At 42.6% G+C, this 14,820-nt stretch overlaps 1 protein-coding gene across 2 annotated transcripts in view; it reads left to right on the forward strand.

Moving 5' to 3' along the window:
* jag2b (jagged canonical Notch ligand 2b) overlaps positions 1 to 14,820 on the forward strand; it is a 41,812-nt gene that overhangs the window by 20,015 nt on the left and 6,977 nt on the right. The window contains exons 4-16 of one of the 2 annotated variants that reach the window (XM_026194504.1): positions 1,927 to 2,184; positions 2,826 to 2,886; positions 4,991 to 5,121; positions 6,309 to 6,428; positions 6,738 to 6,848; positions 6,972 to 7,085; positions 8,663 to 8,776; positions 9,143 to 9,249; positions 13,118 to 13,280; positions 13,393 to 13,554; positions 13,689 to 13,802; positions 13,962 to 14,075; positions 14,241 to 14,354. In XM_026194504.1, coding sequence (XP_026050289.1) covers positions 1,927 to 2,184; positions 2,826 to 2,886; positions 4,991 to 5,121; positions 6,309 to 6,428; positions 6,738 to 6,848; positions 6,972 to 7,085; positions 8,663 to 8,776; positions 9,143 to 9,249; positions 13,118 to 13,280; positions 13,393 to 13,554; positions 13,689 to 13,802; positions 13,962 to 14,075; positions 14,241 to 14,354 — 1,683 coding nt within the window. The remainder of the gene's footprint in view (positions 1 to 1,926; positions 2,185 to 2,825; positions 2,887 to 4,990; positions 5,122 to 6,308; positions 6,429 to 6,737; positions 6,849 to 6,971; positions 7,086 to 8,662; positions 8,777 to 9,142; positions 9,250 to 13,117; positions 13,281 to 13,392; positions 13,555 to 13,688; positions 13,803 to 13,961; positions 14,076 to 14,240; positions 14,355 to 14,820) is intronic. The other variant, XM_026194505.1, reaches the window with a different exon arrangement.

The following is a 14,820-nucleotide window of genomic DNA, read 5'->3' on the forward strand; positions in this document are numbered from 1 at the left end:
CTGACATTGTCAGACTCCAGCAGAGGAATGTGTGTGTGTGCGTGTTACTGCTTTAAAATGTCTTTGGAGCATTGAGCCCAAAGCCACGGAGGAAGTCGCAGGCCCCCATATTTCCACAGAGATTGTTCTCCAGCTTTGACTCCACTGTGAAAAGATTGCCTGTTATTTCATTCTGCCCCTCAGAAGTAGACTGTTTGAATGCTAGAGGATGATTGGCTTTAAATGTTTCACAGATGCTTCATGATGGTGCTTGTTTAAAGCTCACAGATGATATGTGCTGTTGCCAGAAAATTGACAATGAATTTCAAGAGCGCACTTAAAATTTAGTGGGTACAATTGAGTGTGACTGTACGAATGGATAGAGGGTCCACATCAGCGTCTGATTTTCAAATTGCTTCAAATAAATTAGTTTTTAGTCATCCTGATCCTCAGCCTTTAAACAACTTAGTTAATGGAGAGACTTCTGCATAAAGGTTTCACTCCTTAGATAGTGTTTTTTTTTTTTAAAGTGCTTGATTGATCTTCATTACCTTTTAAGTTGATGATAGCAAGTGGAAGCTTATTTACAGAAAGCAGTGACCTCTGATGCTGAAAAGCGAAGCCACCAGAAAGTGCCACAAACTGCAGTATCTCAAAAAACCTCCTGAGAGTGACTGAAGATGCAAGTCAGGTCCAAGAGATTCTCATATTAAAGTCTCCAACTGTAATCTTTTATATAAAGTCTACTGTTGACACTCTGTTAGATGCTGTGGCTCGGTCTGTAACAGACGGACAGAAGCGTGCAATAGGCAGGGGAAAGAAAAAGTGTGAGGATCTCAGCCTGGGTAGTGGGTATTTGTTGGTTATTGCACAGCATGTGTGCCTTATTTATGTGGTCCGAGTGTTTGTCAGAGTCTGAAATCGGATCTGTTACACTTTTCTGTATTTTGACTGTTAAACTAGTCGATTATTTTAAATCTGGCTTAAATGTGGAGTCTACCACACGTGCAGGCACCGCCTGTGCAACAAACGTTCAGAATTAATATCTCTGTAAATGCTCAGTACCAGCCAGATTTCCCCCCCCCCCCCTCGCTATCCTTAATGGCAAACTCAGACACAGTTCTGGTGGTGAGCAGAGAAGGCTCCCTCACTTGCTGGTCAGACCATCGATTTGCAAGAGGGCAGCCAATCAGAAGGAAGCTGGCTTAAAAAGAGAGACCTTGAAATGTCTTGCTTTTATAAACGGGGAGAACTATGCGGGTTTACTTCGAGCTATGAGGATTGTTATGAACTGTGAATTATACAAATTAACTTGAGGGTTGAGAATAAATATGGAGCATTACAGAGCTTCATAAAGTTGGTAAAATGCACTGAAGTCTGGGACCGCCTAAAAATTTAAAATGAGTGACTGTAGTTGGTGTTCGTGTAGGGAATACTAATAAGCTGTGGTGCTCACTTTGAAGAAAAAGCTGGGAATGATTCTTTACATGGCACCAGGCAACATCAGGCTGTACTTAAACACCACTTTCAATTTACCTATTGCATACCTCTCTGATCTAGTCACGTTAGACTCTTCTCTCCCTCCTCTCACTGTAAGTGTAGCTGCTCTCAGCAGACAAAAGGTGTGAAAGTGAAATGAAGTGAAATATTAATTCAGTTTATGGCAGGATATTATTTTAGCACAAGTCCAATAAAAGCTTCTAAAGCTAGTGTAGAACATAACAAGAGAAAGGCAATAATGAAATGTCATCGTCTGAGCTTTACACTTTGTGTCGACTCTGTTGACCGCAATGATCAAGTCAAAAAACTAAACTGCCGTATAGATGGACGTTTTGTCAGGACACCTTTTGAGTGGACTAATATCTGATCCAGTGTCAGGTTGAGTTGCTTTATGTGTGGTGAGAAGGAAGTGAGTCTGAATCGCACATTCACCCCGTTTTGTTTCAGCTGAGGAGGACCTGCTGATTGAGCGCAGCGCCCGCACTGGCATGATCAACCCTGGTGACCCCTGGCAGACAATCATGCACGATGGGCCCGTGGCTCGCATCACTTATCGTATCCGGGTAAAGTGTGACGAAAACTACTACACCAGCACGTGCAACATACAGTGTTCTCCTCGTGACGACTACTTTGGCCACTACCGCTGTGGACCTTTAGGCACCCGTGTGTGCCTGGATGGTTGGATGGGCCACGACTGCACAACAGGTGAGCTCCTAGCACCTTAAAATGTCTTCAAAAATAAAAATAAATGCGTGAATGAATTGTAAAGATTCGCTGCCTTTTGAGATCTATTTAATGAGATGTCTTTTAAACTGTTTCTATTAAGTTTGGGTTCAGATTTTCAAAGGGAGTCCGATCAGTTTACTCTTTACTGATCATCAAGGCTATAATTATTAAAGTAAGATGGCAGAAATGTGCAGTATGCATAAATAAACGTAGAATGTTTGGTCAGGTCATTATTCTAAAGTCTAGCAGTGTTGAGGTCATGCTTGTGGGTGGTGTTGGAGAGAGTGGGGGGCCCTCAATAAATCATCCAACTGACCTTAGAAGATGAAGGGTGAAAAAGGGGAGGAGAGCGCAGAAGGCCTGGCTTGTTTGTTTTTTTTTTTTTTTAAAAAGAGGGTGGTGTTTTATGCAGGCCATAAAGTTGTCTAGTCAGGGTGCCATGAATTTTCATGTCTTGTTGCACTTGTTAGGATGAAGGCAAACAAAACAAACCAGCGTCTCTACCACCCACTTTCTGTCTTGGTGCCCCCTTTCCTCCACTTCTTTAATTACCTGGGTTGCATGGGATGGGAAGAGATGCATTTAAATAAACACATGTTGTTGCTCTTTTTCTGTCTTAGCGATCTGCAAGCAAGGTTGCAACCTGTTACATGGCTCATGCAGTGTCCCAGGCGAATGCAAGTAAGATGACTGGGAAGATTTTATTTGATATGCAAAAATGTGAATCATAAATGCAGAATCTTTCTGTTTCTGGCGCTGTAATTTTCTAAATGTATCACATGTCGTAAAATGTTAGATCACTGTCATATTGCTCATGCATTTTTAGATGAAATGTTGGTTTTTTGTTTGTTTTTTTTTTTTAAACATACAAAATTGCATCGGTATTTCTTAAAAATTCAGCAGAGGAGCTAAATCTGTGGGGGTGGAAAGGCTGGATTTAAAGCAGAGGCACCTTCACTTGTCGAAGCCTGTTGTATTTTGTGTGCGCACGTGTGTGTGTGTGTCAGCCTTTCCCTCCCTCGTGGGCATCTCCACCTCGGTTCAGAAGAAAAGGGCAATGCCGTACCAGCCTTCTTGTATTTTTAGCTATCCGAAATCCTCCTTAGAATACCAAGCACCTCATCAGGCTTCTGCAGCTCGGACTGAAGAAAGGGACTCGTCTTGGTGTGTGAATTTGACCACTGCAAAACGTGCTGGGAATTGTCAGATGCTCTCCCCATCCGCATTGCAGTCCTCCTCGAAGGGCAAGGGACAGGAGCGGTAATGAATATCCCGCCGTGTTATGTACATTTCCCAAAGTGGAAACGACAATTAGATAAAGTGACGTTGGATGTCCCAGTGAATCCACGTTTCCAGGATGTGGTACATCCCGTCGTCATTTCGCCACCCCAGTCTTTCACCTGCTGTATCGGGGGGGGGGGGGGATGCTTGCCTCCACGTGTTAGGAAAGAGAGTTGGCCGAAAGCTGAGGAATGAGGGAATGGTGTTTTCTTGTGCCGTCCTTTTTCTAGTTAGCACATTCTTCTTAGTCATACAAAATGTCAAGTTGCAGTCAACAGGAAGTGTGACATCAATGGAAGAGCAGCAGTAAAGAGACTTCCTGCAGCGGCATGAATTTAATGATGCCTCAGGTCACAGAAAGCTTGCATCAAATCCCTTGCCATCTCCCTTTATTCCCTTTATTTCATCAAGGTTTTATGGGCTTTGCCTCGTCTGCCACGGGCTTTTGAGAAACACAAAGGCTAGTACGTGCCTGTTGTCACACCACAGTATTGAGGCTTTTTATTAGCCCGCATTAGGCTTGTTCTGACATATTTAAGAGGTTTGCTGCAGTGTTCCTAAGAACTCCTTAGATATTAATTGTAACCCTTCTATATGGAGTTTTGCCAAGTTTCATAAGTTTCACATTTGTGATTAATTATATCAATAAGGACAAACTACAGATTTACTCTTTGGATACCTTAAAGCAGTCTCCGTGTTCTTTTTAGTGTTGCCAAATTGCTGTTAAGCTCTCTGGTGGTAATTGAATACAGTGGATGAAGCATGCCAAGTCTTACCCTGATACCCCGGACCCCACAGTCTGAGACTGGCTGGAAGAGGGGGTTGGAAGGGGGTGCTGAAAGCTCAGAGAGGCAGCGGTGCCGTCTGCAAGGGGCTCAAAATAGCAGCCAATTGACAAGACAGCTGCCGTGACAACATTTCAGCCTTGGAATAGCCGAGTACAGTCCCGAAGCGTCAGACTGCTGCGCATAAACACTGTATACACACAATCACCTCCAGCCACGCACTCTCAGAAACATCACGTCACCCTTGTAGCCCCCAAATCCGCCTCACCCGCATACTCTAACCCAATGCACAGTAGCTACTGGAAGTATCCTTAACCCCTGCTACCCTGGAATGTCACCCTCTACTAAGATTAGTTGGCAGAAGACGTCCATGGGATGTGTTGACACTATAGCAGGTACAATATTAGGTTTGTTTCCACGGGCTGTCTGTCACTTGTGCATCATTAGTAGCTACAGCAGCTCACAGCCTAATGGGTGTCTTTAAGAACTGTTCTTAACAGACGCTAGTTTGGTTGTGGTGATTTATAATCAAGCATAAAACCATATCAGTTTCAAAACTGTTGGACATAAGTTGCAGATTGTTTTATGTAGATATTTTGAAAAGATTGATTCATCACCGATGGGTGATTTCACTATATTAGGATTCGGACCATGAAACCAACAATTTTTCAAGAAGCTGTTAAAGGGAAATTATTCATGGCTGTGTTCTTGTTTGGCAGGTGCCGATATGGCTGGAAGGGCCAGTTTTGTGATGAATGTGAGCTTCATCCTGGTTGTGTCCACGGGACTTGCAACGCCCCCTGGCAGTGCAACTGCCAGCAGAACTGGGGTGGTCTGATGTGCGAAAAAGGTATGGAAGAAATGCTGTTTATTTATTAATTTTTTTACAAAATGTATTCACAGGGACTCGCAACACCAGGCAGGGTGAGTCGTTGTTGTCGTTCCTCTGCTCCCCCTCCAGGTACAGTTTCTTGGATTTCATGAGTAATAGATGAGCAAGCTTCTCACACCCTGACCCATTAACATTGAGGAGTTACATTTATCTTTATATTATTATAGTTATTCAGTTATTACAGAATTACACTGTTTATATGAGGTCTGAATTATATTTACTGCTCATTTTCTCTGAGTGGAGACCGGCGGCTGGATAGTTTTACTGCTTGTGTGATCTGAGCGACAGCAGGGACACCCGATCTCCACCCCCCCACATCCCTTCGTCACACAGGGCTCTTCAGGGGATGAGAATGGGCCCTAAGATCCCCAGCGGAGACTGATCCCCCTGCTCATTTATTTACCAGCCTTTAGGGTGACCTGGCTTTTAGCCTAAAGCTGGTGTGCAGCGATCAGTTAGTTTATTTTTGGGAGCTTTAAAATAATGAAGCAAAGAATATAATTGTGAAAAACTGCATTTATACAGATAAGCAGACTAAGTCTACACAGCTAGTGGTCTGAATACAGTAAAATTTATTTTAATGCAGTGCAGCAGAGGGGTTGAGAAAACACTGTGCTTCCTGTCAAAGTGGACAGCTGGTGCTTCTTGCTGACTGAGGAATCTGACGAGCTTTCTGGGAGCTCTCTGCTCCAACGGGATAAAAAGTGGAACAAGATGAGAGCTGTTTGTTCCACTTGTAATTGTTAAAGAGAATTATTAGTAGTGTCACTTCAGAATATACCAATACAGATAAAATTCTAGTATTCAGTTCAACCAGGAACAGTTTTGTAAAAACATTATTTTGACCTGCATTAACTCATATTTGGCAGTATGCCTCTGTACCCGTGTCTAAGATTGATGTGAAACATCATAAACACGTGTGGCAACAGCTGTCATCTTTGATTTTTGTTTCTGAGTGGTGAAGTTCTAATCCTCATGTTCCTTCTGAACATTCACTTATCACTTAATATCAAACTTCTCTCTACCTGGTTGAAAATATAGCGCAAAGTGAAAAAAGACAGCTTCATAGATTTTCTGTGCTTCTCTTTGCAACCTTGAGTTGTCATTTCACTTCACTGTGCATCTCCTTGCTGTTCTTGCTCCAGATCTGAATTACTGCGGTCGCCATCAGCCTTGTGTTAACGGAGGAACTTGTATGAACACCCAGCCAGATGAGTACCACTGTGCCTGTCCAGAGGGCTTCTCTGGAAAGAACTGTGAGATAGGTGAGAGAGAATCCACTCCCTAGAGGTGGGCCTTCCATGTACAGCATATTTTCTGCCCTCTCCTCCGCTGCTGCCGCCGCCTCCTCTCTCAGCTATACTGGCCTTTGTTTTGCTAGTCAGAAATACATGGCACTTTTTCTGTGAACTTATTTACAGTTTGTAGGGAAAGCATCCAGCAAGACAAATGGAGACTTGTATTTATTTATTTTTTTTTTTAACAATACACTTTTTAAAAACAGGAAAAAAATACCCAAACATATCTCATATGAAATTAATGTTTCCCTTTCTTCCACACTATTGCTTCTTCAGCTGAGCATGCCTGTGTTTCCAGTCCTTGTGCAAATGGTGGTACATGCCGCGAGGTTCCAGCAGGGTTTGAATGCCAGTGTCCTCCAGGCTGGGATAACCCAACCTGTGCCAGTGAGTGTCTTCATTTCTTTTCTACACACATTTTTATTTTTATTTTTATATGATGAAAGTGATTTCCAGCCATGAAAATCAGGTTTTTGATCAGTCAGTCACTTACCTGAGTATTTTCCTCAGATTTGGATGACTGTGCTTCCAGTCCATGTTCTCATGGTGGAACTTGCATTAACCTGAAGGATGGATTCGAGTGTGTGTGCCTCCCTCAGTGGGAAGGAAAGACCTGCCAGATAGGTGAGTTTTGTGTGCATACACATATTAGTGTGTTTTTATTTCAGCCGGGGAAGATGTTTTTCTGCCCTTTTCCTGTTTGTTCCTTTTCCTAAAATAAATAATTGGCCTTTGACACGCAGGCATAGCATTGCTCATCATTTTGGAATGAAACTGCCATGTCACAAGGCCACAATATAGGATGTTGGTATCCTGAATGAGCTGGCAGCTTCCCACAGCGTGACCACCTTTTTCTCAATGACTTTATGAGATACCAAAGCCTATATCCGGCTGTTTGCTGGCCACTCTCTGTGGCATTCATTTCTGTAGAACCCCCCCCTCTCCGATGAGCGGACGTGACCAGCATAAAGTCAGGAAATGGATTACAACCGGTAAACAAAGTTGGGTTGCGTGTGTGGGGGTAAAGGCAGGAAAGAGATCCCGAGAGTTCAGTGTCGTTTTACCAGCTCCAGTCTCAGTTTACAGGCAGCTATAGGCCTCCTGTCTTACCTGGCCATTGGTGCATGTGTAGAGTTTGGGGTTTCATAGAGAAGACAGGTGTGTGAGGGGAGTGTAGCAGGACTCCCTGCGGACTGCCCTCTCCTCCCCAAACACCCACTTTTAATACCTGCAGGTGGTTGATGTTTGTGAGTGAAACTGTTAATCTTTATTGAACAGGTCAAAGTGGTGTATAGAATTACTGTGAGGTTGTCTATATGGCGCACAAAACATATTCTAAAAATATTATGAAGTTCTAAAATAAACTTTACGTAAGACTTAATTACAGTGCTTTTCTCTCAGTCTGGCTAAAATCTCTTAAGCAGGGAAAAAAACACCCTGTGATGCAAATGGGGAATTTTTTGCGAAAATGACGTCGACTCAGTGCACTACAGGATAACTCGGTGCTAAATATTAAATTCAGGTGAACTTTCGCAGATTTTATCACTTACACTGAATTTGAAATTGAGATCCTGAAAGTAGCTCGGCACTTTTACTCTTCAAAGTTTGTTTCCATGTATTGTGGAGTAAAGGCTTGAATAAAGCTTTTTGTGGCGCTTAAAGCTGTGTGAAGTCTGATACAGTGCCTGAGGTGTTGTCGCCTGAGCCTGCGTCATTTTCGGTCTGAAGACTATAGCTTTGAAAGTGGAGAGAACTCTGTGGGTACAGAAGCGAGCCTATGAGACCGCTCCACCTGATCTTAACCAGCAATGTTTTCATTGGTCAAGAAACTGAAAAGAATGAATATATTTATATCAAATTTTGTGCTTTTGAATTCCAATAATAGGCAGGTAATTTTATACCAGTATTCTGTTGACACCAACTGGACAAAAAATTTAAGAATTAAGGCACTTGAGCCATTAAATATTAGACGTTCATAAAGTTTTGTAACTCAGAAGTTGACCAAAAATCCTCATTATTTAAACTGTTCTTTGATTAACTCTTTATTCCTCGAACTTTACCTCACTCGAACTTCTGAGTGTTCGATTATACAAGAGCGCAGGTGCCAGCAGGCCTTCAAAGCTGGGTTGCTGGTCTCTTTCCTATCTTGTCCCTTCTCTGGTTTCATTCAATTGATTGACTCCTTATTCCTGCCTTCACAGATGCAAATGAGTGTGCAAGACAGCCCTGTGTGAACGCTTACTCTTGCAAAAATTTGATTGGCGGATATCACTGCAGCTGTTTTCGGGGATGGTCCGGACAAAACTGTGACATCAGTCAGTATTCCTCCCTTCAAAGTCGCTCCTAAATCGATAACTCTTCTTCTGGTTGCTCTCGGATGTCTCCTCCTCACTTTCTGGATGCACAGCTTAGGTGTACTTTGGCACCGCTTACTTTCCACACGTGTGGCAACGTGTTCCTTTCTCGTCTCGCAAACCGAAACTCCAGCTGTGTTATGCATGCCCAGTTACATAAGAGTCTATCTGGCACCCTTCTCACTTCACTAGTTTTTTTTTCCTTTTCCTAACTTTTACTTAATCTATGCACAACTGATAGCGCATCGTTCACTCTTTTAGTGGAGTAGCATTTTTAAAATGTATGTTTGCAGGAAACTTGCTAATTCTTGTTGTCTTCCTCTTCAGATACCAGTGCCTGCCACGGTCAGTGCAAGAATGGAGCAACTTGCCGCGCTGTGTTGAACAGCTTTGTGTGCGAATGCCCACCGCAGTTCACTGGACAGCTGTGTGAGGTGAGTCTCATGTTACCCAGGTTCTACCAGTGACCAACTGCAATACGTAACGTAGCAGTAGGCTTCATTTATTAATTTTTGCTGTGAGATGCTGACTAACCCTTTATTGCATCTTGTGGTATAAAATATGAGAGGCGAAACCTGTTTTTTGCTGTAATTCCATAAACCAATATCATGCAGGATTTATGGTTTGTGTAAAGTGCTTTACTGCCTTTCACATTTCTGGACTTGTTGGCCTTGCCAAGGCACACTTTTGGTTTTCACAATTTCACATTTTCAAAGTTTGTTTCAACAAACGCTTGTAAATTAGTAACGTTGATTATTTGATCAATCCAAAACCAGAAGTTTCACACACTACCTTAACTTGAGCTCTTTAGTGCTTAGGACAGGGTTTGGGGGGAATTACCTCCTCAACATGTCCTGAAGTTCTCCAGAAGCCTGGGAATGAACTAATCATTTGATTCAGCTGTGATGACCCAGGGCGATACCTAAAACCTGCAGGACACCGGCCCTTGAGTTCCCCACCCCAGGCTTAGGGGTCCAGGACCTGTGGAGTTTGTATGTTATGTCCACTTAAGTTCAGGGTGTTTTCTTGGAGGTCTAAGGCTACGTTCACACTGCAGGTCTTAATGCTCAATTCCTATTTTTATTTTTATTTTTTTTTTTTTTGGTCTGGTTGTTCACACTACAAATAAAATGTGACCGCAAATGCTTTGTGGTTATATGCATGTAAATCAGGAGATGATATCTCTTATTATAACCTGGTATCATGACCGTAAAAGGTGATCTGTTTGTTTCACAGATCTTCTGTAAACGTAGAACATTAACAAAATGCCATCATAGCGACTAATCATGTGCAATTGTACCAGCACTGATGGGGAAATGGTTTCCTGTGAAGTTGGATGCTAGAAAACATGTTGTGAAGCAAAGCAGCCCATGAATTGGGATGTAAGTGTCATTAAGATGGACTAGAAATTGCCCTAAACTATAAAGACAACCAAAAAGCCATAACACAATAGTCATCTGATCCAGCAGATCATTAAACTCCCCTACGTGCCAAATCGCTGCTGTGATCTGCCAAAACGTGCAATGTTGTCAGCCTCCAACCCTGCAAGCCAAGTCCACGTCACAATTCATACTTTTATTTCATAAAGATGCCACATATTGGTGTCCCTGCTGCAGCCCTTCATGTATGAAGCGAGTGTTTGAATGTAGGTTAGCAGTGAGGAAACCGACACTCAGCTGCATCTCTTGGGGTCCTGAATGGAGGACATTGCTGGTCAGGAGCCAATCCTGATTTAGCATCTCTACTATAAATATGAGCCTCTCTGAATGAGGGGACCCTGGATTTCTGCCCGCATACTACAGAGCTCTAATGCCTGCTGTTGCAGGGCCGTATAGTCCTACCCCGCAGTGCCAAAACTACAATGCCTCCAGCATCGTATTTCTCTGATTAGATTGTGACTACACAATCAAGTGCTTACTGGAGTAATCAATGTCATGTTTGCCTCGGTGTTTCATGTCTTCAGAGAAAATGGGTACAGAGAAAAGGCTAAAGGGGACAAATATGATGCATTTACTTTTATGGTAGTAGACATGCTTAAATTTTGTGAATTTTGTGAATTTAAGGGGCCAAGCAAAAAAGAGCTTTATCTTTTTATATTCAAGCACTCTTACTAGTGTGACTCTGCGAATATCACTTTTAGTCGGTCAAGCACTAGGTCCCAGCGTGAAATCTCATATTTGCTGCCTTGAAATCCATTCATGGTTCCTAAATATCTTGGTGATTGGCCAATGCTTTTTTTTTTTTTTTTTTTTTTTTAAAGACTCTTGTTATGGAAATTAAGCAATATATTAAATTATCTCAGAGTTAATTGAGATCGCGAGGTACCAGCTGCTGAATAATGATAAACGAAAGAAATTCTAATCATTACACGCTGACATCAGCAGGACCCAGGTGGATGCCCGCCTCCATCTGCACAATTATACCTCGGGTGGATGTAGTGCAATAGAAAGATAATATCCTACATGAAACTACTCGCAACACGGTGAATGCCATCTAGTGAGATTTTATTCACGCGAAATCAAACATCTCTAAAGCAAGAGATATCCAAAAATGGGCAGCTTGCATCTAAACAATCTTAGAGGTGTGAAGAAAAAAGGGAAAATAACAAAAAACTTCCAGGAATACCCGATTTAACCTTTGCCAGTTTTCTCTTCAGAGCCAACTTTTCAAGTTATGACCACTTGAAATGGTGCATCTTGCAATTTCGCTTAAACTTGCCCGGGTGGTGCTGGTGACGAGAGCCTCTGTCTCCTGTAGAAAACTTGATGACAAGTGGACAACATGGATACGAGTTGAGAATAACAAAGAAAGAAAAGAGGGGGTCAGTAAAATGTGAGTCCTCAGTTGGCAATCTACATTTAATTGGGCCCTTTTTATTCACAGAGGACATGTGGGTGATCTAAGCGATCGCCAAAAAGTCTGGCTAGACACAGCAAAAATAAATTATGCAATGAAACGCACTAAATTCTGGGCTCTCGCCTGCTGCATTAACAATGACTTTTGTGCTCTGGACAGCGCAAGCAGTTAACAGTGATGTTCTGCAGATTTATTACCTTCAGACGTGATTCCCTGACCACACACGTGCAAATACTAAAGAAAGAAGTCTGGCCCTGACACTTAAAATAAACTGTGTGTGACCACAAACTTCACCAACCCCGTTGCCCAATTCCATCTCCCTTTTTCAGCACCTTAAATGGCAACGGGTTGCAACCCAGAGTTTATGCACAGTTATGCTCTGTTTATAGGAACTGAAAGATTTTCTGTCCAATCCCAGAAATGCCGTATGTATAAATGGCTGAAGTTATCACTCTGACCTCTAGGCAGCTTCTCTCTGTGTCAGAGGATTTATATTTATGTGTTCGCTTGTCTCTGCATGATGTGGAACCAGCTTCATAATGGATAGCCGTTCTTTTGCCTGCTCCGTTTCGCATTCTGACTCCTCTCAAAATAATCTTGAATGATAACGCAGGGCAGAGATGTAAAACCGAAAGCATGGATTCTGTTGATGAGCTTAGTAAAAGTTTCTGAGGCTTACATTGCTCGTCCACTTACTCAGTTTGTTCATAATCGCAGAGGCTTGAGCCAAGCTAAGCTGCTCACCTTCAGACTTTAGCTGTCCTTACTCCAGCTGGCCTGATTGCTTTATTATCATAGGCAGTTTAATGTGATGATAATGTTTTCTACCACTTAGAAACTCTTTTGTCCGTAAAACGGACTGATATAGTGTGCATACAAGCATTTCCTTCTATACTCAAGTATAATCTAACCAACATTCATACACATTCACACTCCGATGGGCACATCGGAGAGCAATTTGGGGTTAGTATCTTGCCTAAGGATTTATATTTGGCATGCAGACTGGGGAAGCCAAAGATCGAACCACCAACCTTCCAGTTAGTAGCTGATCTGCTCTACCACCCCACAATTCGTGAGCACTTGTTGAAGAAAACTTTGCTGAGTGTACTAAGTCACACCAGTTTACTGTATTGTTTGCCGGGGTTTTTGTGTCCAACATCAGGCTGTTAGTTTGAGGAAGCATCCTCAACATTTGTGCTTGCAATGACCTGGTGAATACAAATGGACTGTTTTAACATATAGTGCTTTAGATCCTCTTGGTCTCCATCATCACCTGAAGAAGATACCTGGCTGTGTAAAGATGATGGACTATGTTTACTGAGTGATTTTTATTTATTTATTTTTTTCCGCCATCATTGGTCTTATAATTGGAACAGTCACTCTTTTAATGTGTATATTTTGTTTGTCCTCCCCCCCCCCCCCCCCCTCTCCTGTTTTTTTCCAAAGATCCCAAGCTCGTCATCTTCTGATGCCTGTGATCCAAACCCTTGTGAGAATGAGGCCAAGTGTCATAGCATGGAACAGGACTTCTACTGTGCGTGTCCTGAAGGCTACGAAGGAAAGATGTGTGAAAGGCTCAAAGAGGATTGCCAAACCACTCCATGTCAAGGTGGCTAAAGGAATCTGCAGGGGGGAAAAGGCTGGAATAGATCGATAATATGAGAAAACACTAAACCTGAAACTTGTTTTTTTTGGGGGGGTTTTTGGTTTATTTTTGACAGCTATTGACAGCTGCAGCATTGCTGTTGCAACCAATGACTCGGATGGCATACAGAACATACCCTCCAATGTCTGTGGCGCACGAGGACGCTGCATCAGCCAGCCAGCCGGAAACTTCACCTGCGTCTGTGATCCGGGTTTCAGTGGCATCTACTGTCACGAGAGTACGTAGAGACTTGAGCTTTCAGATTCTGGAGGTGCTGTGTGGTCTGTAATTCATTTTTGGGGTGTTTTTTCTTTTCTTTTAACCCTTTCAGTATATCATTATATACGTCATATCATTTTCTTTTTATTTTAGATATTAACGACTGCATAGGCAACCCATGCAGAAATGGGGGAACCTGCGTTGACAGAGTGAACTCATTTCAGTGCGTTTGTCCTGATGGATGGGAGGGCCAGCTCTGTGACCACAGTGAGTGATTTCCTGCTAGTCTTTGTGTCCTTCTTAAACACAAAGTCACGGCTGGTTTAAAGAATCTGCCACCACTGCGTTGCTTTGTACCAAACACGCCACAGTTTATGCAAAAGTGAATGAAACACTTGAATCATAGAAACCTTCCTCCTTCCTCAGATGTCAACGAGTGCAGACACAATCCTTGTAAGAATGGTGGACAGTGCATCGACCTGGTAAACGACTTCTACTGCAACTGCACCGATAACTGGAAGGGCAAGACCTGCCATTCCCGTGAGTTATCTGCCTATGTGTTAATGGGTGTGTTTATGTTCACAGCTCCCAGTAGTTCCAGCTCCACCTTTTGTGTATTTTTACAGTTTCACAGCTGTAAAACTGATGTCTACATTTATATCATTATTGGATTACACCAATTATTAATTAATTTCCTCTTGCCAGGTGAGCGCCAGTGTGATGAAACCACCTGCAGTAATGGAGGAACCTGCAATGACCACGGGGATACCTTCCGCTGTGCATGCCCACCTGGTTGGGGAGGAAAGATGTGCAACACAGGTGAGGCAGAAACGGAATACGCTAAGGTTTAAGGAAGCTAATGGCTTAGTTTTACGGGAGATTTTGTCAGAAATCCAAAAACTTTAAAATGTTTACTGAATGCTTTTTGCTCTGCTTTGCCTTCACTAAACAGACGATGCATGGACCAATCATTACGGCTACATTTGTAGTTGCTGGGAGCTCTTAATGCTTTTCATAACTATGAAATGGGCTGTTTCCGTCACTGGCTTAAATTGTCATTAATGGACACAATGCCAGGCCTAACCTTAACCCTCTGAACAAGCTGAGAAATGTGTGTGGGTGAGGCTAAGCCAGAGTAATGCTAATGATGGATTCAAGGATGAAAAAGTTTGGCTGTTAATCAGCCCTGATTTTAAACCAACTGCAGTTCCTTATAGGTGAATAAGTATCATGTTAATAAGAAACTGTCACAAATTGACAGGAAACATCCACTTGTAAGATTATC

This window comes from Astatotilapia calliptera, chromosome 15, assembly GCF_900246225.1.
Source record: "Astatotilapia calliptera chromosome 15, fAstCal1.2, whole genome shotgun sequence".
NCBI lineage: Eukaryota > Metazoa > Chordata > Actinopteri > Cichliformes > Cichlidae > Astatotilapia > Astatotilapia calliptera.